The sequence below is a fragment of the Pelodiscus sinensis genome, unplaced genomic scaffold (assembly GCF_049634645.1).
Source record: "Pelodiscus sinensis isolate JC-2024 unplaced genomic scaffold, ASM4963464v1 ctg130, whole genome shotgun sequence".
NCBI classification, from domain to species: domain Eukaryota; kingdom Metazoa; phylum Chordata; order Testudines; family Trionychidae; genus Pelodiscus; species Pelodiscus sinensis.
The window spans coordinates 36,919-53,354 of record NW_027466005.1 but is presented as its reverse complement, the minus strand read 5'-3'; the positions used below and the strand labels follow the sequence as shown (position 1 = coordinate 53,354).

Below are 16,436 nucleotides of genomic sequence, written 5' to 3'. Positions count from 1 at the left end.
GACCAGAAGGGTCCAAAAGTGACTCCTCAGGGGCACCTCAAAAACCCAGAGGAGGCTCCTGCCATTCTGGGTCCCATCTTATTGCCACCCATAGAACTGTGGCATAGAACTTCCTTCTGCTGGCCCGGCTCTGCTCGGCTCTGCTGGCCCGGCTCTGCTCGGCTCTGCTGGCCTGGCTCTGCTGGCGCGGCTCGGCTCTGCTGGCACGGCTCGGCTCTGCTCGGCTCTGCTGGCCTGGCTCTGCTGGCCCGGCTCTGCTCGGCTCTGCTGGCCTGGCTCTGCTGGCGCGGCTCTGCTCGGCTCTGCTGGCCTGGCTCTGCTGGCCCGGCTCTGCTCGGCTCTGCTGGCCTGGCTCTGCTGGCGCGGCTCGGCTCTGCTGGCCCGGCTCTGCTCGGCTCTGCTGGCCTGGCTCTGCTGGCGTGGCTTGGCTCTGCTGGCACAGCTCGGCTCTGCTGGCACGGCGTGGCTCTGCTGGCACGGCTTGGCTCTGCTGGCGCGGCTCGGCTCTGCTGGCACGGCTCTGCTCGGCTCTGCTGGCCTGGCTCTGCTGGCACAGCTCGGCTCTGCTGGCACGGCGTGGCTCTGCTGGCACAGCTCGGCTCTGCTGGCACAGCTCGGCTCTGCTGGCGTGGCTCTGCTGGCGCGGCTCGGCTCTGCTGGCGCGGCTTGGCTCTGCTGGCCTGGCTCTGCTGGCGCGGCTCGGCTCTGCTGGCACGGCTTGGCTCTGCTGGCGCGGCTTGGCTCTGCTGGCGCGGCTTGGCTCTGCTGGCCTGGCTCTGCTGGCACGGCTCGGCTCTGCTGGCACGGCTTGGCTCTGCTGGCACGGCTTGGCTCTGCTGGCGCGGCTCGGCTCTGCTGGCACGGCTCAGCTCTGCTGGCACAGCTCGGCTCTGCTGGCACAGCTCAGCTCTGCTGGCACGGCTCGGCTCTGCTGGCACGGCTCAGCTCTGCTGGCACGGCTCGGCTCTGCTGGCACAGCTCAGCTCTGCTGGCGCGGCTCGGCTCTGCTGGCACAGCTCAGCTCTGCTGGCACGGCTCGGCTCTGCTGGCACAGCTCAGCTCTGCTGGCACAGCTCGGCTCTGCTGGCACGGCTCAGCTCTGCTGGCACGGCTCAGCTCTGCTGGCGCGGCTCGGCTCTGCTGGCACAACTCGGCTCTGCTGGCACAGCTTGGCTCTGCTGGCACAGCTCGGTTCTGCTGGCACAGCTCGGCTCTGCTGGCCTGGCTCTGCTGGCGTGGCCTGGCTCTGCTGGCGTGGCTCGGCTCTGCTGGCATGGCTCGGCTCTGCTGGCGCGGCTCGGCTCTGCTGGCACAGCTCGGTTCTGCTGGCCTGGCTCTACTGACGCGGCTCGGCTCTGCTGGCACAGCTCGGTTCTGCTGGCACGGCTCGGCTCTGCTGGCACGGCTTGGCTCTGCTGGCACGGCTTGGCTCTGCTGGCACAGCTTGGCTCTGCTGGCACAGCTCGGTTCTGCTGGCGCGGCTCGGCTCTGCTGGCACGGCTTGGCTCTGCTGGCGCGGCTTGGCTCTGCTGGCGCGGCTTGGCTCTGCTGGCCTGGCTCTGCTGGCACAGCTCGGCTCTGCTGGCACGGCTCGGCTCTGCTGGCACAGCTCGGTTCTGCTGGCACGGCTCGGCTCTGCTGGCACGGCTTGGCTCTGCTGGCACAGCTTGGCTCTGCTGGCACAGCTCGGTTCTGCTGGCGCGGCTCGGCTCTGCTGGCACGGCTTGGCTCTGCTGGCGCGGCTTGGCTCTGCTGGCACGGCTCGGCTCTGCTGGCACAGCTCAGCTCTGCTGGCACGGCTCGGCTCTGCTGGCACGGCTCGGCTCTGCTGGCGCGGCTCGGCTCTGCTGGCACAGCTCGGTTCTGCTGGCACAGCTCGGTTCTGCTGGCACAGCTCGGCTCTGCTGGCCTGGCTCTGCTGGCGTGGCTCGGCTCTGCTGGCATGGCTCGGCTCTGCTGGCGCGGCTCGGCTCTGCTGGCACAGCTCGGTTCTGCTGGCCTGGCTCTACTGACGCGGCTCGGCTCTGCTGGCACAGCTCGGTTCTGCTGGCACAGCTCGGCTCTGCTGGCACGGCTTGGCTCTGCTGGCACGGCTTGGCTCTGCTGGCACAGCTCGGTTCTGCTGGCGCGGCTCGGCTCTGCTGGCACGGCTTGGCTCTGCTGGCGCGGCTTGGCTCTGCTGGCACGGCTTGGCTCTGCTGGCGCGGCTCGGCTCTGCTGGCCTGGCTCTGCTGGCACAGCTTGGCTCTGCTGGCCTGGCTCTGCTGGCACGGCTCGGCTCTGCTGGCGCGGCTCGGCTCTGCTGGCACGGCTTGGCTCTGCTGGCACGGCTTGGCTCTGCTGGCGCGGCTTGGCTCTGCTGGCGCGGCTCGGCTCTGCTGGCACGGCTTGGCTCTGCTGGCGCGGCTCAGCTCTGCTGGCACGGCTCGGCTCTGCTGGCACGGCTCTGCTGGCACGGCTCGGCTCTGCTGGCACGGCTCGGCTCTGCTGGCACGGCTTGGCTCTGCTGGCGCGGCTCGGCTCTGCTGGCGCGGCTCGGCTCTGCTGGCACAGCTTGGCTCTGCTGGCGCGGCTCGGCTCTGCTGGCACAGCTTGGCTCTGCTGGCACGGCTCGGCTCTGCTGGCACAGCTTGGCTCTGCTGGCACGGCTCGGCTCTGCTGGCGCGGCTCTGCTTGGCTTTGCTGGCGTGGCTCTGCTGGCACGGCTTGGCTCTGCTGGCGCGGCTCGGCTCTGCTGGCGCGGCTCTGCTTGGCTTTGCTGGCGTGGCTCTGCTGGCACGGCTCGGCTCTGCTGGCGCGGCTCGGCTCTGCTGGCGCGGCTCGGCTCTGCTGGCATGGCTCGGCTCTGCTGGCGCGGCTCGGCTCTGCTGGCGCGGCTCGGCTCTGCTGGCGCGGCTCGGCTCTGCTGGCGCGGCTCGGCTCTGCTGGCGCGGCTTGGCTCTGCTGGCGCGGCTCGGCTCTGCTGGCACGGCTCGGCTCTGCTGGCACGGCTCGGCTTGGCTTTGCTGGCGTGGCTCTGCTGGCACGGCTTGGCTCTGCTGGCGCGGCTCGGCTCTGCTGGCGCGGCTCGGCTCTGCTGGCGCGGCTCGGCTCTGCTGGCGCGGCTCGGCTCTGCTGGCACGGCTCGGCTCTGCTCGCACGGCTCTGCTTGGCTTTGCTGGCGTGGCTCTGCTGGCACGGCTCGGCTCTGCTGGCACGGCTCGGCTCTGCTGGCACGGCTCTGCTTGGCTTTGCTGGCGCGGCTCGGCTCTGCTGGCGCGGCTCAGCTCTGCTGGCACGGCTCGGCTCTGCTGGCACGGCTCGGCTCTGCTGGCGCGGCTCGGCTCTGCTGGCGCGGCTCGGCTCTGCTGGCGCGGCTCGGCTCTGCTGGCGCAGCTCGGCTCTGCTGGCGCGGCTCTGCTTGGCTTTGCTGGCGTGGCTCTGCTGGCACGGCTTGGCTCTGCTGGCGCGGCTCTGCTTGGGTCTGCTGGCCTGGCTCTGCTGGCACAGCTTGGCTCTGCTGGCCTGGCTCTGCTGGCACGGCTTGGCTCTGCTGGCACGGCTTGGCTCTGCTGGCGCGGCTCTGCTTGGGTCTGCTGGCCTGGCTCTGCTGGCACAGCTTGGCTCTGCTGGCCTGGCTCTGCTGGCACGGCTTGGGTCTGCTGGCGCGGCTCTGCTTGGCTCTGCTGGCCTGGCTCTGCTGGCACAGCTCTACTAGCACTGCTCTGCTCAGCTCTGCTGTGACGGGCCAGGCCGGGTCTGGGCACCGCTCAGGGCGAATTGCTCAAACTCGAGGCTTCTTACAGCCCAGACTGAAGACCTTCAACCAGGCCACACACCAGTCCCACCGAGCACTCCAGCTACTAATCTGGCCAGCCAGAAGCCTCATGAGCAAAACCTCTCAGACACTCCAACTCTCTCTGTGCCACAATCAGCCCTGGGCCTAGCACACAGGTGAGGGGTTATAGGACCCAATCTCACCTTCCCCAAGTAGGTTCTTCTGGTCCCAAGAAACCAGCCACAGGTCCCAATTAATTTACACTCTGGATCTTACCCGCAAGCCAGTCCATTAGAATCTACAATCTAAAGGTTTATCACTGAAAGAAGGAAAAGCCTGAGAGCGAGGTTGTTAAAGTATCGTACATTACGGCTACGTCTACATTGGCAAGATTTTGTGCAAATACTTTTAACGCAAGAGTTTTTGCACAAGAGAGCGTCTACACTGGCATGTGCCTTTGCGCAAGAGATGTGCTTCTGCACAAAAGCATCCGTGCCAGCGTAGACGCAAGAAAGCTCCGATGGCCATTTTAGCCAGCAGGCTTTCTTGTGCAAGAAATTCATGTTGCCTGTCTACACTGGCCTCTTGTGCAAGAACAGTTGCACAAGAGGGCTTATCCCTGAGCGGCAGCATCATAGTTCTTGCACAAGAAGCCCTGATTTCACACATTAGAATGTCAATGTTCTTGCACAAGAACTCCCCACCAGTGTAGACAGGCAGCATGTTTTTGAGCAAAAGCAGTTGCTTTTGCGCAAAATCATGCCAATGTAGACAGCCTACATGCATCGAATCCCCCAGTTCTCGACGCAGGCTCTCAGCAGAGATGTTATAACTGCTGGCTTAAAAGTCTCTGATTACATCCCATGTCTGGAGGGGTCCACGGTTCTTCCCGGCTCGTTGTTCCTTGCAAGGCTGCTTCTGGGATCAGGAGCTGAACTGAAGACCAGATGGAGGGTGCCACATGGCACTTGTATACCTCCCCTGGCATCCTCCTGGCCAGAGGTCACATGGTCCAACAATCTATCCCCACGGCCCATGCTGGTAGCCCTTCAGTCCTGGCTAGTTTGCAGGTATCAGTCCCATTCCTGGGGTGTGTACTGGCACCTAGAGCTTCATTGTCTCCTTGCTAATTAGCACAGCCACTGCCTGAGCATTCCTTGCCCGTTGCTCAGCCACAGAGAATTTTCCAGCATCCATACAGAGTGGATGCTCCTAACCCCACACACAGACATTGGACAAGTACACGAGTAGCACACAGAACCAGTAGAACATGGGACACCTCACAAGGCCCCTTTGTATCCACTTTGGGGCAAATACCCCCATGGGTGCAACAGGGATCTTTAGAATTATGGCTCAGCTCTGCTCAGCTGGGCTCTGCTGGCATGATTCGGCTCTGCTGGCACAGCTCGGCTCGGCTTGGCTCAGCTCCACTGGGTCTGCTTGGCGTGGCTCGGCTCGGCTGGCACAGTGTGGCTCAGCTGATCAGGCTCGGCTCAGCTGACATGGCTCAGCATGGCTCGGCTTGGCTCAGCTGACATGGCTCGGCTTGGCTCAGCTGACATGGCTCAGCATGGCTCGGCTTGGCTCAGCTGGCACAGCATGGCTCGGCCAGTCTCGCTGTCTGGGCTGAGCCTCTCTAGCACAGACTAGCCCATACAGTCACTTGTCAGACTTGGCCTGCATGTGTCCGTTTTGAGGGAGCCAGGGCAGGATGTGGCGAGAGGGCACCGGGCGCAGTCCGTGGGGTGGCTAGGGTACTGCGCACGGGGGCGCCTGGAGGCACCAGCAGTGCCCTGGCGAGCGGGGGAAATGGGGGTGTGGGGAAGGGTTAGGGTTAGCCTCTGCCGCTCGCTGCCTGTGTCCCCCTGCGCCAGGGCGCACGCGTGGTCACAAGCACCGTTCTCTGCCGGCTTGCCAGCGTTCCCTCGCTGCGCAGAGTGGCCTCTGGAGCGGCTGGGAGCCCTTTGCCAAAGGTCTTGGCTCAGCCTGCCTGCTGGCAGACGCCCGCCCTACTGCCTTGGCGCTGTGGGAACGGGCCAGCCGCCTGTCCACGCCCAGGGCACCCCAGGCACCGCGCAGCTCCCGGGCTGTAGGGACACGTGCTGCACTGAGGCCCTTCCCAGCGCAGAGCCGGCCCCAGTGCCGAGACCCACTGGCCCACGCTGGACAATGCTGGCTGCGGGCACTCCCTGGGCCCCGGAGAGCCCACAGGCAGGGCTGCAGTGAACTCAGGCGCTTCCCAGCCTGTTCCAGGGGGAGCAGCCCCAGTCGGCGAGAAACTTGCTGGGCTGCGCGGGCCAGCCGGAGGCTCCCCAGGCCGCTGGAAGCCAAGCAGCCTGCTCCCCTTAACTCCAGGCGGGAGGGGAGCCAGCCGTCCGGGATTCGCTGCCTCCGTCTGTCGGGCTGAGCCAACACCCGGCCTTGTGCTGGGGATGGGGAGATTGCTCAGGGCTCAGCTCCCCTCCTGTCCGCCATGTGCTGGCAGGGTACACGCTTCAGGAGAGGGTCAGAGCAGCCCAGCCTGCTGGGGGGGGGTGGCTGGCCCTGGCCCTGGCCCTGGCCCTGGAAAGGGGCTTTGCTTTGGCAGACGTGCAGCGCAAGGGGCAGTGCCGGCCGGGTCAGTAGCAATAAGGTACGAGGAACAGGCTGGGAACCGCGGCAGCACAAGTCTCTGTGGCTTGAGGGCTGCGCTGGCTCGGGCCGTGCTCGGGCGGGGGCTGGGAGAGGTTGTGGCTGGGGGGGCAGGTCACACCAGACACTCCCGACCCCCCAGGAAGAGGAACACAAGTTGCCTTTTCTTTCCCGCCAGCCCCGGTTCCTCCAGGACGTGTTTGGGAGCCGGGAGACGCAGCGACTAATGACCCTGGTGCCCCTCTCGCTGCAGGGAAGCACGGTGCGCGACCTAGGCCAGCAGATCATGCAGCAGCCGGCGGCCAGGGCCCAGATGCTGGGCAGCCAGGGCTTCATTCCCAGCCTGCTGGGCACCAGGTCGGGCATGGGCCAGAGCCTCCCCTACCGCGTGCAGCACAGGGCGCAGCTCAGCCACGGCCTGCAGCCGCAGAACGCCAGCTGGCTGGGGAGCCAGGCCCTGGGCACAGCAGTGGCCGCCGAGCGCTGCACTCTGGCCAAGGTGCCGAAGGAGGGAGGCCGGAGATTCTCCAGCGCCAGGAACAAGGTGGAAGGCTGTGAGTACGACACGGGGGGTCGGCCTGCTGCTGGGCCGTGCAAAGCAGCCTCATGCAGGCCCTGGGCCCCAGGACCTGCTGCCTTCCAGGCCTCTGGGGCCCCCCCAGGTATGGCCTGGTTACCAAGCCCCTGGCATCCTCTGGCACAGCTAGCGAGATGGCCGAAGGGGTCTGTCTCCTGCCTCCCACCGAGATTTCCAAGGTCTGGGTGCCACGGGTCAGTGTGCCTTAGGGCTGGGGCCAGTCCTCAAATCCCCCAGAGGGGCCAGCGGGCACCCTCCTCTAGCAGGGCTCCCGGCCCCTCTGGCTGGCTGGCTCTCTCCCCCCGTGTCCTCCGGCCCCACCTGCTGCCCCGGGCAATTTAACACCCCCACGCTGCAGTGCAACGGGGCTCGAGCAGCTTCCGACTCCCCGTGGGCCAGGGCAGGTGGGTGCAGAGCCGTCCCCTCACGCGGGTTGGCCCGCGGGCCTGAGCAAACGGGGGCCAGCAGCAGGGGTGGGACCGCTGCACTCACGGTGACGGGGGGAGCCACACAGCAGCCGTGTCCCAAGACAGGCCTCGCCAGGCCTGGGGCGCTCTGCTTCCCGTCACCCCGGAATGGGACTCGCGGGCCAGCAGCCGGGCCTGGGCCGGGAGCTGGAGAGCCCTGCCCTGCTCTCCTCCTCAGGGCTCCGGCAGGGCGCTAGAGCTCAGAGACCCCGGGAGTCCCGGGGCGACGGGTCCTCCCCTGCCACTGCCCGTAGGCCCAGAGCTGGAGCCCAGCCCGCGTGGGAAGGGGGAAGGCAGCAGCCGTGATAGCGTCCGAGGAGAAGGGGGAGAGGGCTGGGGGAGGCCCGGGCTTGCCAAAGTGCCCCTTCCCACAGCGATGGCCAGTGAGACAGGCCATACCCAGTGTGTTCCCGGCCAGACTCCTGAGGGGGCACACTCAGCCCTGCACCGTGCCACGCTGGCCTGCCTGCTGCGCTCAGGGCTGGCAGGAGAGGCGTGGGGGGCAGGGTGTTTATCACCCAGGGTGCGTGGCCATGTCGCCAGGCGGGCTCCAAGCCAGCCCCAAGGGGCATCCTTGGTGTCCCTCCTGCTGCTCTAGCCCTGCCTTGTCCCTTCTGTGCTCTCCTTTCAGATGGCACCTTCCCCACGGTGCCCGACCCTGAGCCGCGCTGCAGTCCACGAGCTAGCCATCAACTCTGCCTCAGCGCCCATCGTGCAGCGCGCCCACGCCCCGCCCCGGGCCAACGCCATGTCCATCCTCAGCTTCCACCACCACAGGTATGGCCCGAGCTGCCCCCCGCAGCTCTGCCCCGGTGTCCCGGCCGGCTTCCAGGTAGGGGACGTTCTTCACCTCCCTGCCTGCCAAACGCCTCTCGTGGAGGGCTGCCATCAGCAGGCACGTCCCCACGCCAGCCCGGGCTGCCTGTTGGAGCCATGGCCCGTAGGCGTCGCGAAAACACCGCCAGCTGGCTGAAGGCCATTGGGAATGAGACCCTGCTGGTGTTTTCGCCAGGCCCTGGGGTCCTGCTCCACGAGTCGCACTGCTGGAATCTGCCCAGAGCGCCTCCCTTTGGCTTCAGCAAAGCTCAGGCACATGCCAGTCCCGCAGCCAGGCAGGGGCATAGCCGGCTCTGGCACTGGTACATGCGAGCGAGCCGCACCCTGGAGTGCTGCTGGCTGGGGCCGTGTGCGTGGAGGAGGGGTCTGACCCCAGGGTTGCTTGTCTGTCTCTGACTGGCTGAGGCGGAATCGCTGCGGGAGAATTGTCACTCTCCCTGGCCAGAGCATGGTCCCTGCTCGCAGGAGCAGGGTAGAATTCCGGGGGACCCCTCTGGAAGAAGGGTGTTTCCATCTCAGGGGCTTTCCCGCCATGCTGGCCAAAGGTCCGGCGAGTCGGGAGACTGGGGCCGAGCAAACAGCTGGCGTGAGAGGCCCCGGGTGTGGGGAATTGGTGGGTACCCTGCCCTCTGCTCACAGCAGCCACCTCCAGCAGCGTGGACAGAGCCCAGCAGCCCTGTGGACCACGCAAGAAGCTGACAGGCGCTCTGGGCCCTGTCGTTTCCTCATTCCCAGCTGTTCACCTGAGCTGTGGAGGGGAGGCTATGGGTTCTTTGCCGGCCAGCTCCTATCTGTGTCTGTCCCCAAGCAAACCCGTGTCTCATCGGCGGTCGCTTGCCTCTCCCCAGGAATTGGACCTGAGCCTCAGCCAGACCATCTCTGGGACGAAAGGGACCAAGGGCCTCGGGACTCCGACAGCCAAAGGCCATGGCTGTGCCAAAACCAGGCTTTCTTCTGCACAAAGGGAGAACCCCTCCTAGGGCCAGGCAGACGAGGGAGTCGGGACCCCAGGCCTGCTGCGGTGACTGGCGACTAGTGACGAGGAGCTGCTTGGAGTCACGGTGCCGGCGGACAGAGCTGTGTGCACACGGTGCTTCCTCCTGCCAGCCGACCTTCACCCGCGAGCTGCAGCCTCCCTCGCACACCTGCTGCCCGGCCACAGGGCTGCGCGACTCTGTTCCTTTGTATTGGGCTTAGGAAAGTTTTATAGTTTTACAGTCGCCTGTCAGTCTGTCCTGCCCGGGAGGGACCGATTCCTCGGGGCACAGCAAGTCACAGGGCGGACGAGCGCCAGGCTCCGGCCGGAGCCACTCGGACCAAACGCCAGGCGACGCCCCGGCCAGCAGGCAAGTGGAGGGTCGGACCCTGCTCTCGACAGAGCCTCCGGCCGGCCAGCACCAGCGCTCGCCTCCTGCGGACACGGGTGGGGAACAGGCCCCGCCCACCCCCTGCACCTGCCCGCTCCGCAGCCCCACCCCCCGCAGCGCCCTGCCCACCCCCTGCACCTGTCCGCTCCGCAGCCCCACCCCCCGCAGCGCCCCGCCCACCCCCTGCACCTGCCCGCTCCGCAGCCCCGCCCCCCGCAGCGCCCCGCCCACCCCCTGCACCTGCCCGCTCCGCAGCCCCGCCCCCCGCAGCGCCCCGCCCACCCCCTGCACCTGCCCGCTCCGCAGCCCCGCCCCCCGCAGCGCCCCGCCCACCCGCTGCACCTGCCCGCTCCGCAGCCCCGCCCATCCCCTGCACCTGCCCGCTCCGCAGCCCCACCCCCCGCAGCGCCCTGCCCACCCCCTGCACCTGCCCGCTCCGCAGCCCCGCCCCCCGCAGCGCCCCGCCCACCCCCTGCACCTGCCCGCTCCGCAGCCCCGCCCCCCGCAGCGCCCCGCCCACCCCCTGCACCTGCCCGCTCCGCAGCCCCGCCCCCCGCAGCGCCCCGCCCACCCGCTGCACCTGCCCGCTCCGCAGCCCCGCCCCCCGCAGCGCCCCGCCCACCCGCTGCACCTGCCTGCTCCGCAGCCCCGCCCCCCGCAGCGCCCCACCCATCCCCTGCACCTGCCCGCTCCGCAGCCCCGCCCCCCGCAGCGCCCCGCCCACCCCCTGCACCTGCCTGCTCCGCAGCCCCGCCCCCCGCAGCGCCCCGCCCATCCCCGGCACCTGCCCGCTCCGCAGCCCCGCCCATCCCCTGCACCTGTCCGCTCCGCAGCCCCGCCCCCCGCAGCGCCCCGCCCACCCCCTGCACCTGCCTGCTCTGCAGCCCCGCCCCCCGGCCTCGTTCTCGGAACCGCCCCGCCCATCCCCGGAACCTGCCTGCTCCACAGCCCCGCCCCCCGGCCTCGTTCTCGTTCTCGCAACCGCCCCGCCCACTGGCTGCTGCTGGGCTGCGCATGGCGGCGCCGCGAGGGCTGCGGGCCGCGGGCCTGACCCGCCTGCTGGGCCGGGGAGCCGCGGGGCCGGGGGACCCCGAGGAGCTGGAGAGGTGGGGGGGCTGGGGGACAGGGGGCGGGGCTGGCGGAACGGGGGGGGCTGGGGGACAGGGGGCGGGGCTGGCGGAACGGGGGGGCTGGCGGACAGGGGGGGCTGGGGGACAGGGGGCGGGGCTGGCGGAACGGGGGGGGCTGGGGGACAGGGGGCGGGGCTGGCGGAACGGGGGGGCTGGCGGACAGGGGGGGCTGGGGGACAGGGGGCGGGGCTGGCGGAACGGGGGGGGCTGGGGGACAGGGGGCGGGGCTGGCGGAACGGGGGGGCTGGGGGACAGGGGGCGGGGCTGGCGGAACGGGGGGGCTGGCGGAACGGGGGGGCTGGGGGACAGGGGGCGGGGCTGGCGGAACGGGGGGGCTGGGGGACAGGGAGAGGGGCTGGCTGAACGGGGGGGATCTGGGGGACAGGGCAGGAGGGGCTGGCGGAACGGGGGGGCTGGGGGACGGGGCGGGGCTGGCGGAACGGGGGGGCTGGGGGACAGGGAGACGGGCTGGCGGAACGGGGGGGATCTGGGGGACAGGGCAGGAGGGGCTGGCGGAACGGGGGGGCTGGGGGACAGGGCAGGAGGGGCTGGCGGAACGGGGGGGCTGGGGGACGGGGGGCGGGGCTGGCGGAACGGGGGGCTGGGGGACAGGGGGCGGGGCTGGCGGAACGGGGGGGCTGGGGGACAGGGCAGGAGGGGCTGGCGGAACGGGGGGGATCTGGGGGACAGGGCAGGAGGGGCTGGCGGAACGGGGGGGATCTGGGGGACAGGGCAGGAGGGGCTGGCGGAACGGGGGGGGCTGGGGGACAGGGCAGGAGGGGCTGGCGGAACGGGGAGGCTGGGGGACAGGGCAGGAGGGGCTGGCGGAACGGGGGGGCTGGGGGACAGGGGGCGGGGCTGGCGGAACGGGGGGATCTGGGGGACAGGGCAGGAGGGGCTGGCGGAACGGGGGGGCTGGGGGACAGGGCAGGAGGGGCTGGCGGAACGGGGGGGCTGGGGGACAGGGGACAGGGGGACAGGGCGGTGGGCTGGGGCAGGGTGGGGGTCCTGGGCGCACTCAGCCCCTCTGTCCTCCTCCCCCCAGGGCGCTGCAGCGGCAGAGGACGGCGGTGCGGCTGAGGAGGCTGCGGAGGGAGCTGGAGCCCACGGGCCCGCCCCCACGCAGCCTGACTTGGCAGGCGATGGAGCAGATCCGGTGAGCAGGCCATGCTGGCCGGTGACCCTGGGCCGAGCGCCCGGGGCTGGGGGCTGTGTGGCTGGGCCTGCCTGACGGCCTGGCGCTTGCTCTCCCGGCAGGTCCCTGCGGCAGGCCTTCCCCGAGGAGTGGCCCGTGGCCCGGCTGGCCCAGGGCTTCAGTGTGAGCCCTGATGTCATCCAGAGGGTGCTGAGGAGCACGTTCTGCCCCTCGCCGGAGCGCCGGGCGAAGCAGGATGCAAAGGTGCTGGGTCCAGAGGGGAGCCCAGACCCCACAGCTCAGCTGGTGGCCAAGTCTGCAGGCGAAGGCGCTCAGCAGCTCCTGCCAGCCGGGCCCAAGGACGCCTCCCTGTGCAGAGCCCCCCCCGCGCCTGGGGGCCAGTCCAGCCGCTCCCAGCCACAGAGGAAGGGGCAGAGCAGCAGGAGCTCCCGGCTGGTGCCTCTTCAGGCGGATGGAGCCAGGCGTGAGGCCGCCAGCAGGAGCGGCTCCTTGGCGGCGGGAGCCACGGCGCGGTGGGACGGTGAGGTGCGGAGCGAGGAAGAGCTGGAGGAGCTGGCTGCAGAAGGCTGGGACGCCGACGCAGAAGTGGTGCGGAGAGGCCAGGAATACTTCGACAGCCATGGGCATTTCCTGTACAGGGTCCCTTCGAGGCTGGCGCATGGAGAGGGAGGGGGGCACAGGCAGCCCTTGGCCCAGGCTGATGCCGAGGCTGGCAAGGAAAGGCAGGAGTAGGGGCGGGTGGGCCTCTGACTGTCCTCCCTGGGCCGGCCGGCTGGACTCTCTCTGGGCATGGTGGAGATGTCTTTGTAGGGACGTGGCACTTGCTGTGCCGGGCCTGGCCTGCCGTGCATGGCGGGGACTTACACCGGCAGCCTGGCTCAGGCTCCGGCCATGCTGCCATCGTCCTGGGCGGGCCGAGAGCTTGCCTGGAATTGCAGGGGAGCGCTGGGCAGGTGGGTAGGAGGGACCAGTGGGGTGGGAAGGCCGGGCCAAGCTGAGGTGCAAAGGGCCGGGACTCCCCAGAGCTGGTCTGTGCTGTGGGTCTCTGGGCGGGGAGAGAGGGTCTCTGCTTGGGCCAAGCTAGGTTCTCAGGCCCGTTCCTTTGGGGGCTGTGCAAAGAAAATAAAAGGTTACAAAGTCCTAGCTGTCTCGGCTGAGCCTGCCCTGGGGGTGCTGCTTCTGTCCCTTTGCTGCCCCGCCTCTGGCACCCTCCTGCCCCAGCCAAGGCCACCTGGCTGTGCAGCGGGTGCGTTACTCTGGGGCGCTGAGCCTTCAGGCCTCAGGGAGCAGCTCTGCAGCTGGCTGGGCAGGCTGGTTCAGACTCCATCTTCCTGTACCCGGCAGAACGTACGCTGGGAAGGGGGATGCAGCGGGGAGCCGGTGGGCTCTGCGCCGGGATGGGGGGGAGCTGGTAGGCTGTGCGCTGGGAAGGGGGGTGCGCCGGGGGAGCCGGTGGGCTGTGTGCCGGGATGGGGGGGAGCTGGTAGGCTGTGCGCTGGGAAGGGGGGTGCGCCGGGGGAGCCGGTGGGCTGTGTGCCGGGATGGGGGGGGCGGAGCAGGGGGAGCCGGTGGGCTGTGTGCCGGGAAGGGGGGCGCCGGGGGAGCCGGTGGGTTGTGCGCCGGGAAGGGGGGAAGCCGGTGGGCTGTGCGCCGGGATGGGGGGCGCGCCGGGGGAGCCGGTGGGCTGTGCGCCGGGAAGGGGGGGAGCCGGTGGGCTGTGTGCCGGGAAGGGGGGCGCCGGGGGAGCCGGTGGGCTGTGCGCCGGGATGGGGGGCACGCCGGGGGAGCCGGTGGGCTGTGCGCCGGGAAGGGGGGGAGCCGGTGGGCTGTGCGCTGGGATGGGGGGCGCGCCGGGGGAGCCGGTGGGCTGTGCGCCGGGAAGGGGGGAGCCGGTGGGCTGTGCGCTGGGATGGGGGGCACGCCAGGGGAGCCGGTGGGCTGTGCGCCGGGAAGGGAGGCGCCGGTGGGCTGTGCGCTGGGATGGGGGGCACGCCAGGGGAGCCGGTGGGCTGTGCGCCGGGAAGGGAGGCGCCGGTGGGCTGTGCGCCGGGATGGGGGGCGCGCCGGGGGAGCCGGTGGGCTGTGCGCCGGGAAGGGGGGGAGCCGGTGGGCTGTGCGCCGGGAAGGGGGGAGCCGGTGGGCTGTGCGCTGGGATGGGGGGCACGCCAGGGGAGCCGGTGGGCTGTGCGCCGGGAAGGGAGGCGCCGGTGGGCTGTGCGCCGGGATGGGGGGCGCGCCGGGGGAGCCGGTGGGCTGTGCGCCGGGAAGGGGGGAGCCGGTGGGCTGTGCGCCGGGATGGGGGGGAGCTGGTGGGCTGTGCGCTGGGAAGGGGGGGAGCCGGTGGGCTGTGCGCCGGGTTGGGGGGCACGCCGGGGGAGCCGGTGGGCTGTGCGCCGGGAAGGGGGGGAGCCGGTGGGCTGTGCGCTGGGATGGGGGGCACGCCAGGGGAGCCGGTGGGCTGTGCGCCGGGAAGGGGGGCGTGCCGGGGGAGCCGGTGGGCTGTGCGCCGGGAAGGGGGGAGCCGGTGGGCTGTGTCCCGGGATGGGGGGTGCATTGGGGAGACCTGTGCTGGGAAGGGGGGTGCATTGGGGAGACCTGTGCTGGGAAGGGGGGGTGCATTGGGAAAGGCTCTTGAAGCGGCCGTCAGCTCCCTGCTCCCAGGGTTCTGCCGGGGCGGGGGCAGCAGCCGGCGAGGGGGCGGAGCTGCGCTTACCCGGCATGCCGCGCGGCTCGCCCGTGCCGCGATTTCCCAGCCATGGACTCCGAGGCGGCCCGGCTGCTGGAGGCCGCTGACTTCGCCGCGCGGAAGCACAAGCAGCAGCGGCGGCAAGACCCCGAGGGCACCCCGTACATCAACCACCCCATCGGTGCGCGGCGCGTCGGATGGGGCTAGCGGGGCTCCCGCGTCCTGCCCCGGTGCTGTGTTGCGGGGGGGGGGCAGTGCGAGGCGGCCCGGCCGCTGCTGACCCGGCCGTGTGTCTAGGTGTGGCCCGGATTCTGTCTCGGGAGGCGGGAGTAACGGACGTCGCGGTGCTGCAGGTAAATGCGCGCGGGAGGGGCGGTCACAAGGCCGGGGTCCCCCCGCCCCGCCCCGCCTCAGCCGGCCCCTCTCCCGGCCGCAGGCTGCTCTGCTCCACGACACGGTGGAGGACACGGACACCACGTTGGCGGAGATCCAGGAGCACTTCGGGCAGGAGGTGAGGCGGCTGGTGGAGGAGGTGACCGATGACAAGAGCCTGCCCAAGCCGGAGCGGAAGCGCCTGCAGATAGAACACGCGCCCCACAGCAGCCGGGGGGCCAAGCTGGTCAAGCTGGCGGACAAGCTGGACAACCTGCGGGACCTGAACCGCTGCACCCCGGCAGGTAGGCGCCCGGGCGGGCAGTCACTAGGGGCCGGGCGCCCCCCGGCTGGCTGTGTGGCCACAGAGGGGCCAGCCCCCGCGGCCGGCCCTGGCTGCCTCTGGCGCGGACCCTAGCGGTGCCCCGCCGTGGGAGTGACCGCGGCGCTCTGCCCTAGGCTGGTCGGAGCGGCGGGTGCAGGAGTACTTCCTCTGGGCCGCCCAGGTGGTGCGCGGGCTGCGGGGGACCAGCCCGGCGCTGGAGGACAAGCTGCTGCAGCTCTTCAGGGCCCGCGGGCTGCCCGAGTGACTGCGCCGAGCCTCTTCCGCCCGGGACCCTGCGCAGCGCTGCTCGCCCGGGCCGCTCACGGCTGCAAAACTCCCCTTCCCCGCAGCGCCGGCCTCTCCTGGCCCCCGGGCAGGCGGCTCTCCCCTGGCGGGGGCCTGGCCTGGCACCGGACCGCCTGCCTGCAAATAAAGCCCGGAGCACCCAGCGCCTGGTGTCTGTCCCGCGGGGGGGCTGGGGCCGGCGGGCTGGGCAGGGGCGTTCCCCTGGGAGAGCTGGGGCCTGGAACACCCCCCAGCGTACCCCCCATCTTCTGCCCCCCCGAGCCCCGCTGCTCCCTCCACCCCCCGAGTACCCCCATCCTCTCCTGCCCCCCCGAACCCCGTCCCCCTTCTCCTGCCCCCCGAGCCCCGCTGCTCCCTACACCCCCCGAGTACCCCCCATCTTCTCCTGCCCCCCGAGCCCCGCTGCTCCCTCCACCCCCCCGAGTACCCCCATCTTCTCCTGCCCCCCCGAGCCCCACTGCTCCCTCCACCCCCCCGAGTACCCCTCCCCCATCTTCTCCTGCCCCCCCGAGCCCCGCTGCTCCCTCCACCCTCCGAGTACCCCATCTTCTCCTGCCCCCGAGCCCCACTGATCCCTCCACCCCCCCGAGTACCCCCATCTTCTCCTGCCCCCCCGAACCCCGTCCCCCTTCTCCTGCCCCCCGAGCCCCGCTGCTCCCTCCACCCCCCGAGTACCCCCCATCTTCTCCTGCCCCCCCCGAAGCCCCTCCCCCTTCTCCTGCCCCCCGAGCCCCGCTGCTCCCTACACCCCCCGAGTACCCCCATCTTCTCCTGCCCCCCGAGCCCCGCTGCTCCCTCCACCCCCCCGAGTACCCCCATCTTCTC

General features: G+C 70.4%; 3 protein-coding genes across 8 annotated transcripts in view; all 3 read left to right on the top strand.

Annotated features, from left to right (window-relative positions):
• TTLL13 (tubulin tyrosine ligase like 13) overlaps nucleotides 1–9,598 on the top strand; it is a 67,489-nt gene extending 57,891 nt beyond the window's left edge. For 4 of the 6 annotated variants that reach the window (XM_075918046.1, XM_075918044.1, XM_075918047.1 and 1 more), the window contains 3 exons: nucleotides 6,567–6,942; nucleotides 8,064–8,209; nucleotides 9,118–9,596. In XM_075918046.1, coding sequence (XP_075774161.1) covers nucleotides 6,567–6,942; nucleotides 8,064–8,209; nucleotides 9,118–9,249 — 654 coding nt within the window. In that variant the 3' untranslated portion in view covers nucleotides 9,250–9,596. Of the gene's footprint in view, nucleotides 1–6,566; nucleotides 6,943–8,063; nucleotides 8,210–9,117 lie in introns of all 6 variants that reach the window. The other 2 variants (XM_075918049.1, XM_075918048.1) reach the window with 2 other exon arrangements.
• A 987-nt stretch (nucleotides 9,599–10,585) lies between these two features.
• NGRN (neugrin, neurite outgrowth associated) lies at nucleotides 10,586–13,062 on the top strand. The gene is made up of 3 exons (XM_075918052.1): nucleotides 10,586–10,742; nucleotides 11,812–11,922; nucleotides 12,024–13,062. Exons 1-3 carry the CDS (start codon nucleotides 10,651–10,653, stop codon nucleotides 12,652–12,654), a joined length of 834 nt encoding a protein of 277 aa, XP_075774167.1. The 5' UTR covers nucleotides 10,586–10,650; the 3' UTR covers nucleotides 12,655–13,062.
• A 1,569-nt stretch (nucleotides 13,063–14,631) lies between these two features.
• HDDC3 (HD domain containing 3) lies at nucleotides 14,632–15,754 on the top strand. Its single transcript, XM_075918039.1, has 4 exons — nucleotides 14,632–14,789; nucleotides 14,906–14,961; nucleotides 15,045–15,285; nucleotides 15,440–15,754. Exons 1-4 carry the CDS (start codon nucleotides 14,678–14,680, stop codon nucleotides 15,568–15,570), a joined length of 540 nt encoding a protein of 179 aa, XP_075774154.1. The 5' UTR covers nucleotides 14,632–14,677; the 3' UTR covers nucleotides 15,571–15,754.
• Nucleotides 15,755–16,436: the final 682 nt, after the last annotated feature.